Source organism: Ochlerotatus camptorhynchus, unplaced genomic scaffold, assembly GCF_037179485.1.
Source record: "Ochlerotatus camptorhynchus isolate MF236.1 unplaced genomic scaffold, CSIRO-AGI_Acam_v1.1 ptg000265l, whole genome shotgun sequence".
Classification (NCBI taxonomy): Eukaryota; Metazoa; Arthropoda; class Insecta; order Diptera; family Culicidae; genus Ochlerotatus; species Ochlerotatus camptorhynchus.
Window position 1 is genome coordinate 1,525,139 of NW_027040755.1, and position 24,709 is coordinate 1,549,847.

A 24,709-nucleotide genomic window follows, 5' to 3' on the forward strand; every position below is an offset into this window, starting at 1 on the left:
GAGTATTCGGTCCAGTTCCTTTAACTTTAAATTTAAGACATTAATAATGTATAACGAAAATGATAACTCGGCTCTGTAAGCCTGTAAAAATAAAGTAATTAATTAATATGATTTGTGGACGCTGGATCGTATCACCTTAAGATGATTGAAAAATGGTCCATCCGGGCGAATATCCATAGAATCGTCTATATGCATGGAACTGTCATCGGAGAAACAGGCACAAGCGACAAATAATTTTTTCAATTGATTTTATATTTCTTGATTTCAATCATGATCATGATTTTTGTCTGTATATATATTACATGTGTAGTTTACTTTTTTCTGCATTTTTTCGTTTTTCAATCAACTTAGACCATTTTTTAAAAAATATAAATATACAAAAAAGAACATTTAAACATAATATACTCTATGGGTATCTTTCTTGCAATAGGTATCCAATGTCTGGGTTTTAGCATTTGCATTATTTTACCTTAAGTGTCTAACAGAATAGTGTTCCTTAATTTCCACTACGCGCTGTCTTAGGTTATAAGATAGGTGAGAAAAGCACTAATAGCACTATCAGTAGCGGGACCTATTTGTGTCACCTCTGTTTTATGTACATACTCCTACGGGAGAATCGAATGTCCTCTTCCTCTCCAAACGCACTGCATTTGTCCGAGATTTTTTCCTTGTATTTGATTTTTGAGTTTAAAATTTGAAGCTTAAAAAGTAGGCTTTCTTTTTGTCTGTCTTAACCGCGGTTAATCATTATCACCTATTCGATAGCGGGATAAATAAAATCGATACAAAGCAACAACAAAAAGGTATGTTTTCTAAGGTGTTTGTTATTCAATATTAGTAGGATTTTACTTTGCGTTTCACTTGCAACGAGCGAATGAATGAGCATATATCCATTAATGGTTTGATGTTGTTTTAATTAATAACTTACTTTTAGCGTCAATAATTTAATGCTTAAATTTGCTTAGCCTGGTAAGATTTAAACTTGTTTTAATTTTAATACGAGATGACGTGGGATTCTCCCCTGTACCTTGGTTTCTCTCCCCGTACTTCTGCTATTGTATTTTTTTTTTCAGAGTGCAAAACCAAGATACAGGAGGGATATAGCTTTTATTTTGATTTTAAAATCCTTTTCGCCTGCGAGCGCTACATTATATCATTGTTTAGTCGTACTGCTGTCATTTTATTATCATTAGTTTACCTCTCACCAGCGAGTGCTACTAACGTAAATACGTACGAGCTAATTTAGCTATGCAAGTTGTTTTTTACTTCCGTTATTAGCTATAGATTTGCTTACCTCCCACTTTAAGTGACTTGTTATTCGTTTTCTTTTTCTGCAGTTTGCTTTTAAATTTACTTTTTATACATGCTATTTGTACTATTTTACACCATGTTTGTTGTCGTTTTGTGTTTTGTTTGTCGATTTAGTTTTGTAAATTAGCATTTCGGTATAAGTAGACATTTGTTTTGATTAAGAGTAGAATCTTGTCCATGCCTCACAATAGCAAACTGGTAGGTGTTAGAATGCACTTGCTTCGCAAATTAGTAGTACATACACGTATTTACACAGTGGGATATTTTCCAAGTGCTGTCTCTACAAGTAGGTGGGTTTTGGGGGAATATTATTGCTGGCTATTTACACTATATTCACTGGATGGTCTGAAACAAAAACAGAAAATAACGACGCTCCATCGGATCCACATGGCAAACGAGTGGGGATAAAATGCCTATCGCTGTATCTACTGCACTCGCTACTGTTATCGACCGATGGTTATACTTGTTCTAGTTCATGTACAAAATATACAGCTTCACAACATCTGTTATCAGTCTTCGCGATTCAATTTATCTTGTTTTCTGTTCTACTTGTTTATACAAAATGATTTTCAACAGAATCCGACAGAGCATCGTTGCTAAATTCTGACCTGTCTCTGATCTACACTATGGTGGGTATTAATAGACCGACTCATACTCAAAACTGGTAGTTCCTTGAATTTTTGAGCACATAGTCATGTCTAGTTGTCTGAATACTTGCATATATTATTTGTTTAATGCCTGTTAAATAAAATGGGACAGCAGCAAACGGAAAAAAAGGTCACAATGTTCGAATGTTACAGTTTATACAATGCATTTATTCTACATGGATGTTTCACACGCACTTTTGTTGAATTTCATCATCATTATCATAAAAAAATGACTTCAAATTGCAGCGGGATCTCCCGCTAACGCTATTCGATTACTACTCTTAATCCTATACTACAATATTACAAATACAGTTATCATCCTAGCAGCTTCATCAGAACATCACAATATATCCTATGAATCGCTTGTACTTCCACAAGAAGTAGATATTTTCCTTTCAAACTGTTCCTGGCAAAACAATACAAAAGATCTCTCTGCTCACACGCACTCTTTCTATCGCTCTATGTCTCTCCCTTTCTCCATTTACAACACTATGTGTATCACTCCGCAACTGTTGGCTACGTTTCCGGGCAAGTTCGCACTGCAACCAGCGTGCCATCCAAGACTGCGTCTAATTGCTTTTGTAATTTGTGTATGTCATCTCCTTGTTGTTGTTGCTTCTGCTACTGTTAGTTACCAACGCGTAGGTCATGCTTTCAAGTTTTTTGGTTAAGCTGATACAGGGGCAAAATGCAATGCACTGCAAAAAAACAAACATTTAGGCTTGGTTTTTTGAAGGCGAATTAATCAAATCTCAATTGTTTGTGAATTCCCCCAACTACCTCGGCAGCTAGTGTGAATAGGAAAAATCCCAACTCTTACCTCCAAGATCTTCCCCTAGCATCGTTCTGTTGAATTGTACCTATTGAGTTCGATTCAACCCGTTTCGGCACAGTTTCAACTGCAGTCTGTTCCATCCCTCACCGGTAATCCATGTACATCGATTCACACTGTAAGCAAAAGGTCCGTTTCAGAAAAAAAAATTAACTCAACCCTGTTTAAAGTGACTCACCTGTCTCCTCGGTTGAGCTAGGTTCGCTCGTACCGGCGAATGCCACCGTCGTCTTGGATACCGTTTCGCTAGAGAAACTGCTACTACCGCTGTCCTCCATTGCCGACGACTTTTCTCCTCCGAGTTCCAGTTCCAATTCCAGCTCCTTGCAGATAGAACTGCTGACGTCGTTGCTACCGAGGCTACTGCTAATCTGGTTGCTTCCACCAGAATCACTGCTACTGCTGTTGCTGCAGTTGCTTGCGGTTGAGATGCTGCAAGGAGCATCTGGAGTTGTCGCTGCTGCCGTAGTATTCGCCGCTGCCGTCACTGTCGTTGAGGTGCTGCACGACTGCATCTTTCTCTGACGGTATTCATTGATAGAGAGCTTCCGTTTCGGTGTAACTGCTGCTGGCGGTTCCGGAGTAGTCAATGCCGGGTTCAGCCGTGGATCTGAACTAGCCGTTTTAGTGTAGATCTTCGGATAGGTAGTGCTTGTCGATCCTAGCGTCGAGAGATTATCCGTTACTTTGGTCGACGAAAGCAAGTACGAACTGCCAACTCGATCCGTACTTCGGTCTGACCCAAGCGAAGAGAAACTGGACGGTCGTGAACTGGAGAAACCCTTCTCCAGGAGTGTAGTGATTTCGTTGGACGATCGATATTGGAAGGTGCTGCTAGTGGTATTGCCCGTTGCAGCCGTACTTCCTCCTATCGATGACTTCGGATAGTCCAGGAAGGATGATGTGCTGGAGCGGTAGCTTGTAAAACTGGAAAGTGGCTCAGATCCGGCAGATAGCGACGATAAAAGTTCACGAGCAGCTTTCGATTGATACGTACTAGGTGAGTTGTAGTTAATCTGTGGAATGTCCGGTCGAAGGGTTGAATAGCTTCGTACTTCAGCTGTCTCCCGGAAGTTCTCCGTTGCATGCCAAGATGAATGAGAATAAGTTCGGCCTAGCGTTGAGATCGGCATTTCGTCTGTTGGAGAAGGAACTGGTGCAGGAACTGGTTCTGGTGCTGGAGGATCGCATAGATTTCGTACTTCCGGGGTGCTTTCCAATATAACGTTTTCAAAACATTCCAGAACTTCCTGTTCTTCGGATGGGGGTGACTGGGGAGCTGTAGGTGTGATACTTCCTTCCTTGCTTGAAGCATTCGATCTACTTTTCGCTGGTTTCCTTGAAGAATGAGATTTCTCATCCGCACTGTTCTTCCGGCTAACGATTTTCTTCGATTTCTTATTCCGCGAAATGAGGTTCATAATGTTCTCGGAATGGAACGAAGCAATCACCTTCTGCAAATCTTCCAGCTCATTCTTTTCATGATCTTCTTCGGGAGCTACCAACAGTTTTTTCTCACTACCATTTAAGGCCGGGACATTATCAACTGTGTCTACACGTGGAGCACCGCCATCAACTTCCATTGGTGATGGAGAAGGTCTCGTGAGTTCTTCTTGAGGCTCTTCTAGGATTTCCTCCGCTTGCGAAACAACAGTCAGTTCACTCGTGGTTTCCACCGTTTGGCTCACTTCCATTTGTCCCTCTTCTACTTCTTCTACAACTTCACTTATCACCACTTCTTCTTGTTGTACTGTTTCGGATTCTTTCTCTAGCACTGGTTTCAGAATTAGCACCTCGGTACTTTCAGCACTAACGATTGTCGTTGAACTGTCGGTGGCTGTGACACTTTCACTTTCTGCATCCTCCTGCGTTTCCATAGTCGGTTCATCCGTGACACATTCAGGTTCCTGTATAGCAGCTGCCAATATTGGCTCCTCCACGGATTCCACTTCCGGTTTGAGACTCGCACTAACCACTTGCTCCTCAGTTGTAGCATCCTCTTCCACATCGGAATTGACAATACTTTCACTGCTGTAACAGCTTGTAACTGAATTCTTTTCTGGTGTTTCCGCCACTCCAGAACTGAGCGATTCCGATGGTGATGGGGGTTCGAATTTGGCAGGACTACCGATGTACTTTTGACTACCTTTACTACGAGTAATGCCTGGAGCCAGCGCTAGACTTGGGTAACTAACATCCATTCTGGCATGTTGCTGATGCTGCTGCTGCTGTTGTTGTTGTTGTTGTTGAAGTGGTTCTGGAGGTACCACCAACGGTACTTCAGGTGGAAGAAGAGAAGCCGGAACCATTGCAGCCACTGCCGATGGAGGCGGTGGCGGGAGTTTCTCATAATCGGCAATGGATGTTGATGCAAGTTGCTGAGTTCCCAACGACGACGTAGATGTCTGCCGTATGATTTCCCGAGATTCCTGAGAAATGAGTTGGTGATGGGCTTGCACTTGTGCTACTGCTGGTGGGGGAATTAGAACCGGAGCTACCGGTGGGCTAGGTAAAGGGTCTGGATCAGTGAAATGCAGTGGTGTCAGCGCTTGCGCAATGGGTACCATTTTGTAGGGCTGTATCCTTTGCTGTTGGACCATCAGTAACGGAGGCACTGCCGTCCTCGAGAGATCCATGGCCTGTTTATCCTCAGATATACCAAAAGGGTACGACAATGGAGGTGGTCCCGAATTCGACCACTGCATACCACTTTCCGGATAGGTCTGTTGGGGATTGATCACAACCATCTGTGGATGATGTGGCGGTGTCAAATGGTCAGCAAAGTCAATCTTCTGAGCCGACAACAAAGTGGGTTGTTGCGGCTGCTGCTGGGATTGAGGCTGAGGCGTATCTTCCGATTGCCGTATGACACGTCGTTTCTTGAGTGGAGTCGTAAACCCATTGGGTGGTGGTGGTGATGAGGAAGCTTGTGTCAGTTCATCCGTTTCCTCGGAAATGGCCTGTCGTAACCATCGTTTTTTGGCGGCAGCACTTTCCGATACGTTTCCTGCGCTGACGGGTGTTTGATGATGTTCCTGCGAATTGCTCACTGTAACGGAACTTGTGTTTACCTTTTCGTCCCACTTACACACAGCAGCGACTTCGTCAGGTTGCGGTGAATTCTGGGCAATGAATTCTTCTACCTTCTTCGCGACGATACAGATACTCGGATCGCTGACATCTACACCCAAGGGAGTTAGACTGTTCTCCTCAAACGGTGTCCTTCTGTAGTCATGTGATTTCTCCTCACTCATATACCCAGAGTCCTGATCCGGTGTATTCCTTCTATAGGCATCCGCAGCCTGACCACTTAGCCACTCTCGACTCATACTCTTCTTCGTTTTTGCCTTCTGTGGGAATTTGAAGTCTTGCTCTACCGCGGATCCACCCGATGCCTGTTCCAAGGGACCAACGGCAGCTTCAACCAGCATACAAGCAGGACTCAACAATGGTAAGTTGGGCGCCGTTGTTGCAACTATTGATTCGCTGCTATTATTGTTTGGTGTAGCAGTTTCCGCAAGAGGTTTTACATCGTCTCCAAAGTAAGATGATTTCGTCGACTGTTCTGCCGATTGCGAGAATGTGAGCAACAATTCGGCTGCCTTACTCTCGTACGGCCGGTTGGATGATTCCTGGTCCAGCGAAAGCGCTCTGGCATTTTTGCTCTTTTTGGACGACTTGGACACTTTCTTCTTACGACTCTGATTGGGCGAACCAAAATGCTGGCTGAGTGATTTGCTCTTTTTCTTCTTACGTTTTTGTGAGCTGATGCTTTTCTTCTTGGCCGAGCTACCACCCGTCGGTATTCCTTCATCCGGAGTGGACGATGAAACACTTCTTCGTTTTCCTTCTTTGCGTTGTTCTTTGAGTTCCTGTTTCCGTTGTTGAGACTGTTCCATCTTTTCGAATGCTTTAACGATGGCTTCCATTTTCCGCTCCTCCCGCGTCAGCTTCCTTGAGGGAGGCTTTTCCTTTTTCTCCGTTTCTGTTTCCCTGAAAGGATTACTCTTCTTTTTGCTACTACTGTTGCTACCACCACTGTGGGGATGATGTTGTGACGAGGTTGAATGCGGCGAACTGTTTGTGCTGTTTCCGGCATTTCCGGCCGTAGGATGTGACTTTACCGGAGAACTAGTGGCACTGCCACAAAGACTTGCAGAGTCAATTCCTTCTTTGCTATCCTGCTCCTGTGGCATGGGTGGTTCTTCTTTCACTTCCTTCACTGGAGATTCCTCTTCGATGGGCTCAGCTTCCTCTGTCTTGATGCTGCTAGGAGGTAACGGATCCTCTAATTTAACAACCGGATCTGGTTCTGGCAACGGCTCTGGTTTAATGTCTTCTTCAGTTTTGATCTCCACCATCACTGAGGGTTTTTCATCTTTCACTACTACAGGTTGTGGTTCTACGATAGGTACAGCTTCCTGTTTTGGTTCGACAGGCGGAGAGTATTCCGCTTTTACTGGAGTTTGAATTGTAGGAGTTGGAGGAGGAGGAGGAGATGGCGATGGCGATGGTGGCCTCACCTGAGGCTGATAGTGAGAATGAAATAGCTCCTGCTTTAGACTTTCCGCACAACGTAGACGCAGAGCGATCGGATTTGGCGGTGGAGGTGGTGGTGACAACATACTGGTCGTTGTCGTCGTCGTCGTCGTCGTCGTTGATGACAGAGTCGGCAAGTATTCCTGTTTCATTGGACTAGCTTTGGGGGATTTAATTTTGATTTTAATAATCTCTTCCATAATTTGCTGCTGATGAAAGTGCTGTTGCTGCTGGAACTCCTGACGGGCCTGATCTTGCGATGGTTGGGAAAGACTGGGAATGGCTAGTGCAGGGACATTCATCGGTGTTGGAACTACTGGCGGTGATTTGTCCGTCATTGGTTGCAGTGGAGGAGGATGCTGAGACGATGGCTTGATAGAAGATGGCAAAGCGGGGATTACCAATGGTGGTGGTCCGCTCAAATTGAGAGGTGGCGGCGAATTCATCGGAGACTTGATTTCCGTATAAAATCCTGCCCGGTGGCTGACATTCATGACCGGACTCATCGGCGGCACAGGATGAGGAGGAGGTGTTGGTGGGTGCACTATCGAAGATTGCACCTGTACCGGTGGTTCAAACTGTACCGTTTGTTCCAATTGTACCGTTGGTTGCAACTGTACCGGTGGTTGCAACTGTACCGGTGATTGCAACTGTACTGGTGATTGCAACTGTACTGTTGGTGGGTGCACTACCGGTGACTGCAACAGTACAGGTGGTTGCAACTGTACCGGTGGTGGCAACTGTACCGGTGGTTGTGCCGCAGGAGGTTGTGATTGATGAGTAAGTGGTGGACTATACATGTACACCGGTTGCGACGGTTGCATTAAACCAGGCTGAGATTGTTGCATGAAATGTAATGCCGTCTGCTGTAGTTGTTGATGAACTAGTTGCGACGGAGTTGGTTGGAACGTCGGTTGCATAGGAGACAGAGGGGGTTGTTGTTGCGGTAAAGGAGACTGCTGAATGGGGCCTGAGTTTTGTTGTTGTTGTTGCTGCTGCTGTTGTTGTTGCTGCTGCTGCTGTTGTTGCTGTTGTTGCTGCTGTTGTTGCTGCTGTTGTTGCTGTTGTTGCTGCTGCTGTTGTTGCTGTTGTTGGACGTAAAGCATCATTTCACTGGTACTGTCTCCACTGGACGATATTGACCTCAACCTTGTTTCAGGGTTTGAGCTGGTTGAACGACTATTTCGCTTTTTAGCAGGCTTTTTCTCACCATCACCAAGAGCACCATTATTTTTCTTGACCTTTGTAGGTTTCGGAATCGCAGTCGTTGTACTGCACACACCTCCTTGAGCCGCCTGCAGGGTACCGCTGGTAGCAGCAACAGCCGTTCCAATAGCATTACCTGTAGGAAGCAGGCCATCACTTAGTTGCGACGAATATTGACACTCTTTGATTAGGCCACAGGCGCAAAGCTTCGTCACGGTAGTATGTGTCAATATGACAACCCCACCTACCCTCTGAATAAGCTGTTCGTCATGTTTGATGGTAATCTCAGTGTTGGCTTTGATGTTTGCCGTAGAAACAACGTACAAATGCACAACTCCTTTTTCCACATTGTGTAGGATTTCGGCATTCGGTCTGCAGGACCTCCGGACAAATCGTGCATCATTGCCGTAGGTCCTAGTGTCAACACAAAGCTCAATTCCACCTTGGCTCACTTGATATAGGAACAAAAATGGTCCAGCATTCTTGTTATTGCTCAGCTTGCCGTTGGCTGCCATGTTGAACAATGACTGAAGCGGTTTGTGCTGAGAAGAGAGCATGTATTTCCCTCGTATTTCGATGATAGGAGTCTTTGGTTCAATTTCCTCTATACTGATCAGAATTTTTCCACCAGCATGTGGAACAGTGGTGCATTTTTGCGCAAGATTAGCCACCGGCGTGGTAGCTGGAATCAAATGTTCCGAGTTCAGAAGCGGATTCTGCGATTGCATCTTGCCGAACGCCTGCAATCGTGCCCGCAGTTCCGGCGAATAATGATTCGTAATGGCACGCTCGTAGTTATCGATCCATGTCCGGATCATGTTGGACATCTTCTCTGCGTTTTGCTCTGTGGTTTTCACTTTCTTTTTCGATGGTTTCTTAAGTTCCTTCCTCTTCCCATTTACTCGATTCAGAGCATCCAACGCTTTCTTGGTAGCCTTTTTAACTGCCGCACTTTCGCCTGTTTTTTTCTTGGAACTACCACCAGAAGCTTTGTTTTTCTTCGACCCTGCCAAGATCTTGCCGGTAGTGTACTGATTAGCACCTTTTCCACTGGTGGTGGTAGTCACTGGAACCACTCCGGCAACGCCCATCAAATTCGTACTTGTTACGGCAGCATCAGCCACCGGTATTTGAAGATTATTGTTCGCCAGGATAAGCGACTGCTCCTTCCGCTTCTCCATTTGCAGCGTTCGGGCACGGGTTCGATCGACAGGCCTTGGTTGACACATCTCACAATTGTACTCGTCCGGGATGTTCATCCGATCGATGCCCATACAGTCCACGTGTTGCCAGGCGCTGTCATGAACATGAAGAATACGACTGTTAGATTGATATAAATGTATAAAATGTACAACAAGTTATTTTGATTACTTACGAGCACTTATCACAGCATATCATGTAGCCATCGTCATGCGTCAGATCACAAATACATCGCGTGACGGAATCGTCTTCACCTTCCCCTTCCGGTGCAGTTTCGGTTTCCTCGCCCAGATCAATATCCATGTTGTTGTAATTACGAGATCCAGTACTGATAACCGAATTGGCATCATCATCTTGGGGTGGAATCGATTGCCGTTGGTAGATATAATCCAGGGCACTGCCCGGAATGATCGATTGCGGTTGCTGCTGTTTACCAATCATGAGGGCTGATGGAGTGGTTGTCGTAACAGTCGATGTACAAACAGGTGAACTCAAGCTACCACCAACTGCAGCACTTCCGCTGATGGAAACCAACGTACCCAAGTTCACTTGAGTCAACGGAACTGGGACACCAGTCGACGGAATTGTAATGTTAACTGAGGTCGAGGATGGTGGCATAACAGTCGAAGCAACGGACGTAGGCAAGCTGGTTTGCTGTTTGTAATTCGTTGGTTGCTGGTGCGATTGCGATGATTGAGATTGCTGCAAATAGTGCTGGTGGTGAGAGGAAGATAGTATCTGTTGATAATGTTGCTGCTGCTGCTGCTGTTGAGGATGATTTTGATGATGGTGTAGAGGAGGAGGTTGATGGTGTGATATAGTAGCAGGTATGCTTGTCTGAAGCAATTGGGTTTGCTGCGGCAAAGTTGGAGCTGGTGGTGGCTGAGGTTCCGGTAACTTCACCTCCGGCAATGATGCGAAATAGGTGTGATCCTGAAGGACCGCCTGGAGGATGTGATACCTGCCATTGGAGGTATCAACCGGAGCGGGCCTCACTTCCTCACCAATGTGATCATCATCATCGCGATGGTTGTAGTTATACGATGATGGATACCCTTCGCGGAGTGGAATGTTATCCGCGTAGGTGATGACCTCCGAAGAGCTGTGAAGAAAAAATAATTTATTGTACATTTGACCACAAGAATAAAACCTAATGAACCCACCTTGACCTCCTGCCATCGTGTTTATCCTCGTAAAACCGAACGTCACTTGGATCATAGATAATTCCTGCTGTGTTTGCACTGCTGCCACCCGGTCCCACGTTACTGGTAGATGAGTGAGGTACATTGTCCGAACCATAGAAGGTGAACTGCTGTTGATGTTGTTGCTTATAGCCACCATATTTACCCGACTCAGATGATCGCTGGGACAAGCTTTGAAGAATTCGCGCAGATGATTCGTCGGTCATTTGCTGTCCGTTGAGGAAAATTTGATCATCTCGGCCAACGGCAGTGGCTTGTTGATGATACTGGCCTGGACCACTGGTAAGGGGCGATGTTGTTTGGAATTGTTGCTGCTGCTGTTGTTGTTGCTGGTGTGGTCTGGATGGAGAGGCCGAATACCGTTGATAGGGTACTGCTTCGACTGGTTGGTAGTTTGACGTACTGTTGTTACGACCCCGTCCAGTGCCTTTCGTTTTCACCGGTGACAACACGAATGTGGGATTGTTGCTTTCGTTTTGAATGACGGAAGCATATTTTTTGTTTTTCCCGGTGGAACTGCTGTACCCGGTGACTGTAACCGATGGAATGGGATGTTCATGATGACCGCCACCTCCACCTGACATTGTCATCGTAGACGAACCAGATGAATCGAACGTCACTGAAGACGACGAAGTAGCACCTTGGTAGAGATGATGATTAAACTGTTTATAGTTACTGCTGACAGATGACGTTGTACTACTGGACTGGGACTGAGAGGCTGGGATTGGGTACGAGTTGTAGTTTTGGTAACGATTGTTGACGTTACTTTGCACCATCGTTGTTGTGCCAGTACCTGCATAGGTTACATTAGGTGGCATAGTTCCACCGACCGGACTCGACGATGGAGTCAACGACCTTTGTGGGGATTGATGGGGTTGCTGTTGTTGTTGCTGCTGTATCTGAATCAGCTGATTTTTTGATGTTTTGTATACACCCCTACTTTTACCGGTAGCCGTGTTGATGGGAATTTGCATCGGATGTTGAGGCGGATGAGGCGTCGGATTATGGTACACTGCTTGAGCCGGTGACGTCGTGTAAATAGATGTTGTAGTTCCCGGTTGTGGCATGGTTCCATTGGACGAGTTTTTAATATAGTATTGCGAATTGACTCCCGAAACGGTGGTTTTGGAATTGTTCCGTACACTCTTCAGATTCACACTCACGCCTTTACCCACCGATTTGGTCGTCGTCGTCGTACTTGGCTGGGTGATTTGAGAGTTTTGCATCATCTTCAACGATGCTGCATTTTTGCTTTTAGTGGATACAGCTTTGCCGATATTGCTAGTGTTAGTACTATTGATGATCGGGCCTGATGCCGATGACCGAATCTCCAAACTCGGTGGGATGTTTGCACTAGAGTCCGGGTATTGCTGGATAGTGAATTGCGGTGTCGGCTGCTGCTGTTGCTGGGAAGATGACGATAACGTTGGCGTAATCTGTGATACGCGCCCATTGCTTACGGAAATGGTTGAATTCGGTATCCTCGTCACCAATTGGATGTTTCGTGGCACTGTAACTTTTTGAACACTAGTACCATGCGATTGTGTTTGTGATTGTGACTGGTGTGGCATCTGGGATGACACAATTTGCGTTTGTTGTGACGGCAACTGTTGCTGTTGTTGTTGTTGTTGTTGTTGTTGTTGTTGTTGTTGTTGTTGTTGTTGTTGTTGTTGTTGTTGTTGTTGTTGTTGTTGTTGTTGTTGTTGTTGTTGCTGCTGCTGCTGCTGCTGCTGCTGTCCAATGTGATTAAATGTTTTCACTTTTGTAATTGGTACGCTTATCAGCTTGTTTGTACTGAGCTTACCACTGGAGGTAAGAACGTTGAAATTCTTACCGCTAGCATCTACGTAGCTGAACGTAGACGGCTGGGAAGCACCCTTAGAAGAGACCAGTTGCACATTGCTTAGAACTTGGACTCGAGAGTTTGTCTGGGTTGCATCCCCTTGGATGATATTTACTGTATTCATTTGGGAGCTACTGTTTCCTCCTACGATATTTGTATTACCGTGGTTATTACCACTGTTGTTGCTACTCGCTGTGTAGCTGCTGATTAAATTCGAATACTGCACGGCGCAATCCCTCGTCAACTTCAGGCCTCCTGCTCCTGCACTGGAAAGTTGTTGAAGTCCTGCGGCCGCCACAACATCGTTGCTATCTAGGATTTGATTATCCAGAATAACAATGTTTGATGCAGACGAAATCACGTTATTGGGATTGCTGTTGCTAATGTTGTTACCGCTGTTGCCGCTATTGCTGGACGAATGAGTCGAACTAATAGACGACGTAGCGGACATTTTCCTTCGCAGTATACTGATTTTCACATCAAATTAAAAGAGAATAAACGATGACACCTAGTAGAAGAGGAAAACAAAATACTGTATTACAATTATGATCTCATGTAAGCACGAATTGATGAAAGTACTGGGTGGCTCCTCTCTCGACCCAGTTATAAAGCAAGAATATTCTGCCCAAGATTTTGTTTTATCTTGACCATGATCTGTTCCATAATGAAATATATGATTTAAAAGAATCCTGAAAGCCATATAGGGTTAACTACCCCATTACCGGTCTATTAGCACAACCCGCACTTAGTCTTTCTTAATCTAGCGTAGGTTTCCGCTGGGAGAACCACCCATCATCCACCGTACACCGCAAAAATCGTGCGACTCCAGTGGTCTGAGCACGTCGTAAGAATGTCGAACGACAAACCGGTGAAATTGTTTCTGGAAAAAAAGAGGTGTGCAGTGGGCAAGGTGAATCGGCCAGGAGTGCGACAGGTCGCCTTATAGCTGGTGGCCAGCGCACTGTGGCCCTAAATGGCAAAAAGATGAACTTTTAACCTTTTCAGTTTTGCTATAAAGTGTCTTTAGAAAATTTGTACGTATTAACATCCTTCATAATTTGACCGTAACAAAAATTAGTCATGCCTTACTATGATAAGAATTGAATGGAAATGTACAGGAATCATGTCCTCAGCAAATTTGTCGACAATATCTAAACAAGCACTTTGTCGAAGAAGGCAAAATTCAAAGTCCAGTATTTTTAGATTTATGCAGCATTTTTTTTTGGAAAGTCTCTAAAATTTTGTTTATTGAATAAAATTTTTAAGCGATTCATTTTTTAGCATACAATGTGTTCTAGACAATAATCAGAACCGCAAAAACACACGTTTTTGTCGAAGACTGAAATAAGGTATAATTATTCCTTGAAATGTTAAAACACATTTTTAATGTATTTTTATTAACTTCATGTGCTTATAGGGGAGAATAGGGTAAGTGGAGACACGAAAACTACCAATCAGCTGGAAGCTTAGGCCAAGTACTATAAACTTATGAAGGTTTGGTTTGTCACATTCCACCCATATTTGAGTGCGGTAGGCTTGTTTTTTCATATATTATAGGGGAAATGGCTCTAATGTTGGCATATGGATCTAAGATTGGGCCCATCGCTAAAAATCTGCTATTTATCAATTTTATCCAGATGAACGCGTCTCATTGGGACTGTACTAATGGATATTTTTGGTCGCTATTGAAAATTTAGTCGATTGCTGAATTTATGTATGGGCCCAAATTATGGGCATTTAGGCCAACATTACATCCATTTTCCCCTATTATATTCTAGAAAATGATTGATGCAAAAAAACACATGTAAGTCGCTATAATAATCATTCTTTATTTCACGAGCATACAAATTTAACTAGTCTTCTAAAAGCTTAGATCAACTATAAAGCTGACTTGCCTGAAAAAGTTCCATATTTTGCCATTTTGGATCACAACATGCAACCATCGAGTGGAATGGAGACGACTTCTGTGTAAAGTAAAGGTCATCCAGGCCTGAATGGTAAGGTAACCTAAGCAAACCGGGGGGAAGTTGATAATTTTTTACTTATAAACCTGAATAATTTTCGAACCGTACCGTATATTTGTTATGCTGGCGAATGGATTTCTGCTGCATGTATTTTCAAGCTAAAAATCTCTATAATAAAGATTTTAAAAAAATGCTGCATGTATTTAAAGTTTAAATAATAAAAACATACAAGTTTTCCGTCTCGAGTGAAGCTGATCAAACAGGTACAGTAATTCAAAATGATGATTTTTTTACAAAACTTACATTGATTTCGGAAAACTGCTTAATTTCGTGTAAAATAATTTTAACTACGCCTAAATGTAGGCAATTAATATCAGTTTTGACATAAATTCGTTTATATGATACGAAATCTTTCATTTCAACGTAATGTGATTTCGGATTAGGTATAATCAAAGAAAAAAAATCGCCGAACACCGCACCACGATAAATGCTGATAATGATCTGATTTTGAGGAACAATTAAGAGTCGTATATTTAATCGCTTTGACAAAATTTACCATTTAGATCTGTTTCTATCTGAAAATATAGTTTGTTAGGGAGAACGTTTCATTGGATTTTCAATGGATAGTCGAGAATGGAAAATTGAACGGTGTTGTTATCAACTTCAACCCGATTGAGATTTACAACAGCTGAATAGAACAACGTGAGAATGAAATAAAAGCCTACAAACTCGTTCTTATTGCTTTGAACCAGCAAAAGTGTGGTGAATTTTGCCAAGCAATTTTTCAATGAGAAAAATTATCAGTAATCTCCATAGACTTGTTATATTTACCGGCACATAATTTTTACCCTGGCCTTTGGTTCAGTGAGGTTTAGGGCGCGTTCTGCCAGGTTGGTCGAGGCAGAATCATGTGTGAGTAAAATGATGCCACATATTTCACATGTATTTCCAAAGAACCTGAATGAAATGTGATACTATTTGTGTAAAACACAAATAAATACTTCCAGAAATTAGTTAGGATATAATGAAAAAAGTGTTGATTGATAGTTAAAAAATTGAATGTTACATTGAAATACTTCAAAGCGCGTTAAATTTAAATGTTCCCTCATTTCACATCCGTTGAACCATTCTGAACGGCCATCCCATTGTGTTAATATAACAGGATTACTAATAATAGGGTAAGGTAAGGCAAGATGGGTCATCTACCTAATTTATTGATTTAATTGATTGTCAACATCGACAGGCTTAATGTAGCCCCAATGCTGGTTTGAAAAAGCAAACCATCATTAGGGTTGCATTGAACCTGATAAATTAACATATGTACTAGCTGACCCATCTTGCCCCACCTTACCCTATATATTTTTTCGGTACCATGGAGTAAACAAAGAAAAAGTGAAAGAAGAGAAGCAAAATGGAGCACATGCGATACAACAATGGAGTGATGCTCGTTAAGAAAATACCCGGAGATGGACATTGATATTTTTCGCACTGGTGTTACGGTTTTATAAGACGCAACTAGGAACTCAAGATCATCATACAAAGATAATGGACGTCAAAATGTCGTGGAACACAAGAGAAATAACATGGGAGACTTTCGTGAGGCTAGCAGCGATGCAGAGAAGGACAACAAGTTCACAAATAGGCATGCCAATTGGGCAAAATAGTGAAGAATCAGTGAAAGTTGGTGAGATAGTTTTAAATTTTATATTTATTATTGCTCATATTTATATAAAAATTTCTAATCGGTACTAAATACGCGCCAGAATAAAAAAAAAGTTTTTTTTTTCATTCTGGAAATGTAAAAGCATCATATGTATCCAATTGATATATCGATGTGGGAATGACACTGATGAAGACTACACATTGTAGTCGAAATACGTATCTGCCATGGATACCAAAATAAATTAAATGGAATTAAATAGAAGATACCCTTTTTTGGCTGTTTTATATCGATGTGTTCATGCGGGGCTTATTATATATGAAGACCTCAGAATGTACGTGTATGAACAGGCATTCTTCTCAATGAGTCGTTGGATGTACAGTAGAGTTATCATAGTTAGCATCCCATGCCCCAGCTTGGTCTTCCGGCCGTTCGGAACAAATTGGTTGGTGGTAGGATCAATATCATAATGATATTGAACCTACTACCAGTTGATTTGTTTCATGCAGCTGGAGATCCAGAGCTAAAGTGCGGAATGCTCACTATGCCCCTCCTGCCCCTATGTGTATAAAAATAGGTGCAAACAATTTTCTTCCATAATTTTTTTTTTTTTTTATCCTTTGAGAGATTTTTAGCCATAGGCTAGTTCGTCTCTTAAACTTCCATAAAAGCATTACAGCCAGACATGTAAATATTTACATTATTGACAAAAATCACAGGTAATCATGACGATTTCATCTTTGAAAACAACGTGAATGAAGAAAAGAGATCTACTGCGTCAGGATCTGTCATGATTATACTAATTTTGTCAAAAAAAAACGTAAATATTTACGCTGTATGCAACGAAGAATGGGAAATGGATTGAATACACACTCACACATATATACGTTTTACGTGACAAATAATTTTAACAATTAATTAACAATTCACTAAAAGTAAAAGACAATAGTTTTGCTCAATGGCGCAGTTCGCACTCGCTTGAAGTTACTTGGATTTTCTCGGGATTTTCAATCAAAACTAGCTGTCCATCGATATTTTCTTTTTCGACGGGTCACAATTGAGTGAAAAATACGTTACATTTTCAATAAATAATCCTTAAGTGCGTCATTTTCATCAAACGTATCATAACTATTGATAAACCGGTATGCCCTGATTTTTTTTAGAAAAATCAGAAGTTGTGTTGTTGCAAGAGAACATCGACGCGACTCTCCGACGACAGCAGGCAGGATTTCGTGCGGGAATATCTAGTGTGCTAGTGTGGCCCTTATTGTCACGCTCCGTATCATCTTGGTTAGTTAGTATTCAAGAGAGTCCCGGATTAACCTCATCGAAGCGCGTATGAACCTCATGGCTTTCACTTGCAGTGTCCTGCATAATGGAGCTTTGTCCTACCCTATCCGGATAGTTACCGCTACTGTTCCTCATCGTAATCGACGAGGTAGGTGCAATTGACATTGTACCGAACAGTGGGCTACTTTGGAAGCCCATCACTATGGAGCATCTCAACGACTTCGAATGGCAGGTAGGTCTCACCATCAATGTCAACAAGACCAGTGGTGGTAGTCATACGCTGTCCGACAGTTGGAACAAGAGCGACATAGGTGAACGAATCAAGAAGACTAGGGCAGCCTTCGCTAGCATTCGAAATATCTGGATATCAAGTCATATTAATCAACACTCCAAAAGCCGAATTTTCAATACTAACGGGAATTCTGAGCTTTTATACGCCCACGAAACATGGGGCTTATCAGTACAGAACTTTCAAATACTGCAGGCTTTCTGTCGATGCCTGTTGTATATAATTCGTACCTGGTTACCACACAACTAGATCGTCGATGTCAACAGGACAAAGAAATCAAGCAAGTCGACAGATATTTGATTCAGGTCAAGTCAAAAGCAAGCAACCTCCCAGAATGGAAATCTTTCAAGTTGCCTCTATGCGGCATTCGGGGAGCGCAATGAATCTGAAAATCGAGGCATGCCAAAATTGAGATCACGCTTTACCTTGTCCGTCCGTATCCTTTATTAAAAGATCGTGCAACTAATACGGGAAATCATAAGCCCCTTGGACAGTTAATTTTATGCTGATTTACAAAAATAGTATTGTTCTACTGGGATTTCTGTAATCACAACATGTAAAAATAATTTTGCTGGTCATTTTCAGCAAACCACTTTGCTGAATGAAAAAAATAGAACTTGGTGTGCATACTTGCTCTCGTTTGCATAGGTTGGTGGTATAAATCAAGAGATGAAGGTATTTTAGCCACCCATCAAGAGACATCCGACACTTACCTTTCTTTAAAATTGTTCTCTCTAGGTTCTTCCTACTAGCTGCGCGTATGCCTCTAAACGGTGGATACTCTGCGGTTGATCTACGCGGTGCGATCAAGCGCAAAATCTAATAACGACAAAACTGACACTGGATTCTGCTCTGCTGTGCGTGATGAAGAAGGAGGATCACCTATGCTATGAAAGTTTGGAAAGCCTTCAATGTTCCGAGCTGGTATCGGCAGGACGGCCATGACAAAGTAGTTCATATCAGGATGGCCTGAAGATCTGTATGCGAATAAAACAAAGAAAGAAAAAAAGTCGGTAATTAGTTTACACTGGAAATACGAGATTTGGCCTTGATTTCGGCAAAGCAGAGACTTATTTTAGCAAGCAAACAGCAGAATGCAGAGTGGGAAAATACATGTACAAAATGTCTGCTTCACTGAAGCGCTTGGTTAACTCGCTTGATTCTGTTGTCGTCGTGGCCACTCCAGCGACATCGATGGTTTGTTGTTTCGCGCATATATACATATTCCAAAAACTAAGGGAGCATCTGCGTGTATCTGTGGCAAATCATGGCCATGCTATGCAGAGCTGTGAGCTGCGACTTCATTTTTCGTTGCTCAATCGTTTCGTCAGCTACATATTTTCATGGTGGTTGACTTGGTAGAAAGGCAAGCAAGCAAATGCGTTGCTGTGATTGTCGTTTCGTGAGCTATTCGAACCTGGCCACTTTGGAGGATGGACAAGTGAGAAAATGCAGAGAAGGTGCAAGGAAGAAAGAGAGAGAGAGAGAGAACGAGCAAACATAACTGCAATCCACTTTGGTCGACCATTTTTCCCTTTCGAGGTTTTCTCCATGGTACAGAGCTTTTACACCAACTCCAGGCAGAGGTCTTATTTGGAATTTCTGTTGCTGTGGTTGTTTATTGTCTTTGAAGTTATATTTTGCTTTCACAGTAGTGGCATCTTTGTACTCTCTTGTACTCTCACTTGGCATTCAATGCTCTCCGGTAGCTCGAGGTCAGTCAGCCAGCATCTGGTATTGGCAGTTCGACGGGAAATAAGATTGTATGCCGCTGTGAATGCTCAGTCCGTATCCGTTCAATGATGAGATGGTAGATGCTGCGAGAGAAGGAAAGCTGATTCGAGAGAAGTTGCAAACGTTTTACACGAAAAGGCAAAAAACAAGTTCGAAGCATAAACAGTATAAAAGGCTTAAAAATAATACATATTCTGTTACTTTTTTCATTCTGCGATGCTACTCTGAATTGCACTGAACTCCAGTCAACCAGCTAGCCCGTGAGTGTAAGGGAGATAAGGACAGCAAAATCTCAAAAAAAAAAAATAAACAAGACCAGTAACAACAACGCGAGAAAAAGAGAACGAATAATTAAGCAAATTTGTACACAACCACTGACGATAAATCGAAAAAAATAACAAACATAAAAGCAAATCCACCTAGTAGTATATTGAACAATGGTTCATTCAAATCCAATTGCCTTGGAAATCGTATGTTCAATGCTAGCTTTGATCTACCATCATTAGGGTATCATCATTTTATTTTCAGAAAACAAAAATCATGCGAACATCATTGCATGAAAAAATATTGATCTTTTACTACGCTTTGATGTGAGTGTAGCTGGATGAGTAGGTGAGTTTGATAAAAGCAAAAAAAGCATCGACTGCTATGTTGTACATGATGTTTATGTCTTCAACCATCATCGGTAGGCTACTGAGGTACACAGAACGTACATACGTGAAGCAAAATTCAAACTCGCACCTCCAAAGTGCGCGCAAGTCGAAGGAAAAAAAAGTTGCCACAGAATACACACAACGCAAGTTGAGAATAAACAACAAGAGAAAAAAAAATGAATAATAAACATGCGCATTCTATCTCTCCTTAAAAATTATTTCATTTCCTCCTGCAGTCTGTCCCACTCGCCAACACTTCTGTCTGTTCAGGAGGATGCGGGGTCCCCCGACATACATTTTACAGCACACTTCCACTTCCACATCAACATTTCCCATTCCAAACAACAATCGTTGCTTCTGCTGCAGTCCAGGGTAGGCTAAGTGGCATTGTAGCAGCTATTCAATGGTATGGAGTGATTCTGCTATGAACAATCATCAATCACACGCGTCGTTTTCTTCGAATATGTGTGACTATTAGGGCCATACATCAGTTTTTGGAACAACCGTGAGCTGCTACTCTGCTTATGGCTGTTCACCCAATATACGCGGCCAGAGACATCAGTATCTTGGTTCGGTTCGGTTCCCGAGCTCCGAGTACACCCACACACTCAAGTTAAAGGAAATCGCACCTACTTCTACCAGGCATACTGTGGGTGCAGATAGTTTTGGTGAAAAAGTGTTGAGAGGTGACCACTTTCAATGAATTACAGTCAAACTTTTGTACTCTTTCACCATCAGATGTCACTACATCCATCGGACAATACCCATAAACTGTATTCCAAGAGTTATGAAAAGGGAACCGTGCAGTTAACAAATCTACATATTCCATTCACAGACATCAAAATAAGATACCTGGCACTGCAAAAATGTTTGGTACTCTAACGCGTGTTTTTTTATTCACATTCGAAGTCCCCGCCCAATAAGATAAAAGGCGGGAATCCCGGATTGAAGCAGGGCTTAGTAAATAATTTATGCAGTAATGCAAAAAAGGTGGAGCTGAAAATGTGAAGCAAAATGCATAAATAAGGGTACCGGCCATTTTTCATTGCCAGGTATTCTATTTTCCTATTATAATTTTACTATGTTATCTCTGTAAAAGTAATGTTGCCGAAATGTGGAAGACACTGCATATTGATCGACCAATGTTTGGGTTATGCATCCAAACGAACTGTCAAAACGTGCAGCCAAATAAACATCCTACGTTTGATTGAAATAGAGAGAAAGAAATAGAGCTTAAGCATGTTTTGATTCGTTTTTCTCTCATTGGCCGCTATATAAATGATCACGGGTATGCTGTCACCATCATCGGATGAGAAAACGACTATAGAGATTTTCTACAAAGTCTCATCGATTTCTTTTAAGACAGAACGTGACAGTGTTGTGAACATTGCAATTACGAGCTCATTTATTGATATTATTGTTACTTGCACCACTGAAATCTTAAATATATAGGGGAAATTCATCTAAATCAGTTAGAAATTTTGAGTATTATTCTCACGAGTACTCGAGAATCTTGTGGATGTCATATTTAAATCGCCCTAGGACCTTTGGAAATGATCATCTAGAACTTATAAAAGAAAATTTGCAACAACTTTATTAGGGATGATGCTCATATTCTGTCACGCTCTAAAGGGGGCGGGGTTTAACACTCTGTGACAAGCAATGCATTAGATATAGGGAAAATGTGACGAAAGGAGAAAGGGAGGAGTAAATTTTTCGTCAGTTTGATGTGACATAATTAAAATATTGTCCCTCACTGCAAAATCAAACGCTGGACATATTTTGAGCAGCGGAAGTTCGCCACCGTCCCACAGTGAATGAGGAAGACAATGTAGTAGTGCAAGACAGAAGATAGAAGTTCACTGTCGGACTGTTCGACGAGGGTTGCACAACTACCATCAACCTGAAGGGAACCACAAAACTTGCAATAATTGTACACACAAATTTCGTTCTCGTTTGACAACCTTTCGAACAGAGGAAAACTACTCTCATATCCGCACGTCCGCGCAACCCAGTCCGTTGCATGGGGCTTGGGGGTAACGTTGTTGTTCCCATGGTTAGTTTTCCACCGTCGCTCTTTGTTGGTGTCTCCACCTACATACAGGGGAATCATTTTTTTTTTCATCTTCTTCCTATTCTTAACTGTGTTGTTGGTATCATTCTTCGATATCATCCATCGGTTGCACCAGCAGTAGGTATGCCAACAAATCAGCAAAAATAGAAAATGGATGCGACTGGCACTGGTGGGTATTTTCGCTACTATCGTCCATTGAATATTGCGCGGTGGGATTTGATTTGATTTGACATGACTTTTCCGGAAGAGGCCACTCAAATTCATTCGTCTACCTACGAAGCGGTTTAGTCAGCGACGAGCGGCAGATTGCTACATCAGAATCTCGCACAAATTTGATGTTATTTTTAAACCACGAAGAGACGAGCAGCGAAAAAATTGTAACAAGATAAAAATGAATTCAATTCAGTGTTTTAATATAAAAATAACACACATACAAGCGAGGGCAGCCAAACGAGTCGAGCCATTTTAGCCTGTTATTTTCTTTGCTTTCATCAAATCCGATCGACGTGTATAGTTTGCCAGCTACACGGCACGGTACGGATGTCTTTGTTCCATCGCGAGCTAGTAGTACTCGCGTTTTTTTTTATTATTTGCGCTAATGAAAAGCGACACGCACACAATCGTGCGACCTTAATAAATTTACGACGAGAGTCGGAGCAGTACCAAGTACAGTAGGCTTGTAATAGCGAGCTAGAAAGAGGAGAAGCTCGAGACGAGAATCCGATAACGGCAATTAGACTCGCGGATTTTTTTGCCTTTTTCTCTGCTTTGCTTTGCTCCTGCACGATTGATTAATCGCAAAAGAAAATGTCTGCCGCAGGAGAGCTCACCGATGAAAAGTGCATCAAATATAGACGGGAAAAATCGTGAAAACTAGCCTCCTCTTCAACTAGTTAATAGCGCTTGCTTTGATGTTGTTGCTTCTTTTTCTCTTTCTCTACTCGCTCGCATCTGCCTGGCTGCTACCGTTGTGGCCATCCAAAATATCACGGACACCATGAAAACAGCCAGATCCAATCACCACAGTAGCCACGAATGAAAACTGATTCAGAATGGCAGCAGGCTGAGGAAAATTTAACCAATTTCAATCCTTGTGAATCCGTCTTGTTTTTGTTGCGTAATAAATGGCTGATTTCGTCATCAGCACCACTCTGACAGTCGAGGGTTCATGGTCACTAGTCAGTTCTCTTGCATGCAGTAAGTAAAATTTTCAATCCGCTGGACCGCGTCCATAATAAGACGGAAAAAAATTCCATCGTTTTCATGACACAATCTTCGAACACTTTTTTTTTCTTCACTCTCTCACTTTCGTCCTTCCCCAGCTCCCTTGCGCACTCTACTCTTCCGTTTTTTTTTTTCTTTCCATTTTTTCCTCTGCTCCGAGACGATCCCGTTCCACTTTGCATTCTTCGGTTCTCTTGCTAATGCCTGTACTTTTTAGTCTGAAAAATACCTCAAGCAGTTCAAAATACATTTCTACGATCACATTCTTAAAAAATATTTCTCTACTTTCCATCACGAACAGAAAAATTACCATTTTTCAACAGCAATATTTTTTTTTAATTTTGCTTCAATATTCCTCCATGAAAAATAACACAAACACAAGCACTCGCACAAAAATGGAGAAAAAAAAGAAGTCAATGATGGCTTTTTTCACAGGCACCAATACGCGCGTACATTACCGCGGCGGAGTACACCCAAAATACTAAAAAAGAAACTATCGGGAAAAAGCTACTAAGCCAAATACTGCACCGAAATAGCCAGAGTCTAATCGCTAAAGAATTTCAGCAGCCTAAATGCGAGTGTAAAGTACCCAGATCTGCTTTTTTTTTCGATTCGAGAACACGGATTCCGAACTAGGTACTCAGCTATAAGGAAATAAGGGGAAGAAAAAAACACAATCCTACTTACGTTTTCCTCTACTTTGTCCAGAGCGCTGCGTTTCCTCTGGAAAAGCCTATTCCACGATTGGTTTTCAACGTTCGTGCACTGGTGATCGGATAACAAACACTTTCGTCCACTAGTAGGACATTTTTCACGCTCAAAACGTCCGGAAAATCAGATCAAATACGAGTTTGGAGTTTTTCCCGATCGAGCTTCTTCGAGGCTGCTGCATTTACTTTTTCCTCTTCTTCGTCGCAGTCGTCGTCGTCGTCTACTCTTTTTTTTCTGCTGCCTTCTCCGTCGTTCGCCGTTTCGTTTTTCGTCACGTCCGGTGCGAGGAGCATTTTCAAGCGAGTGCCAAGGCGGTAAAATCGATCAGTT

At 42.4% G+C, this 24,709-nt stretch overlaps 1 protein-coding gene across 2 annotated transcripts; it reads right to left on the minus strand.

Annotated features, from left to right (window-relative positions):
- Positions 1–231: 231 nt before the first annotated feature.
- upSET lies at positions 232–24,591 on the minus strand. Of its 2 annotated transcripts, none has more exons than XM_065226981.1 (7): positions 24,356–24,591; positions 18,697–18,960; positions 10,899–13,288; positions 9,911–10,837; positions 2,969–9,831; positions 2,779–2,906; positions 232–2,656 (listed from the first exon to the last, which is right to left on the minus strand). In XM_065226981.1, exons 3-6 carry the CDS (start codon positions 13,229–13,231, stop codon positions 2,902–2,904), a joined length of 10,128 nt encoding a protein of 3,375 aa, XP_065083053.1. In that variant the 5' UTR covers positions 13,232–13,288; positions 18,697–18,960; positions 24,356–24,591; the 3' UTR covers positions 232–2,656; positions 2,779–2,901. The 2 variants fall into 2 exon arrangements, with proteins under 2 accessions (XP_065083053.1, XP_065083052.1); XM_065226980.1 differs by having other exon boundaries at positions 2,969–9,855.
- Positions 24,592–24,709: the final 118 nt, after the last annotated feature.

Excerpts from the sequence above, each read along its gene's own strand:
- upSET (XM_065226980.1), bottom strand. The coding sequence starts at position 13,231 with ATGTCCGCTACGTCGTCTATTAGTTCGACTCATTCGTCCAGCAATAGC. Across the intron at positions 10,838-10,898 it reads CACGATGGCAGGAGGTCAAG|CTCTTCGGAGGTCATCACCT; the intron begins GTGGGTTCATTA and ends TTTTCTTCACAG. Across the intron at positions 9,856-9,910 it reads ATATGCTGTGATAAGTGCTC|TCGTATTCTTCATGTTCATG; the intron begins GTAAGTAATCAA and ends TCAATCTAACAG.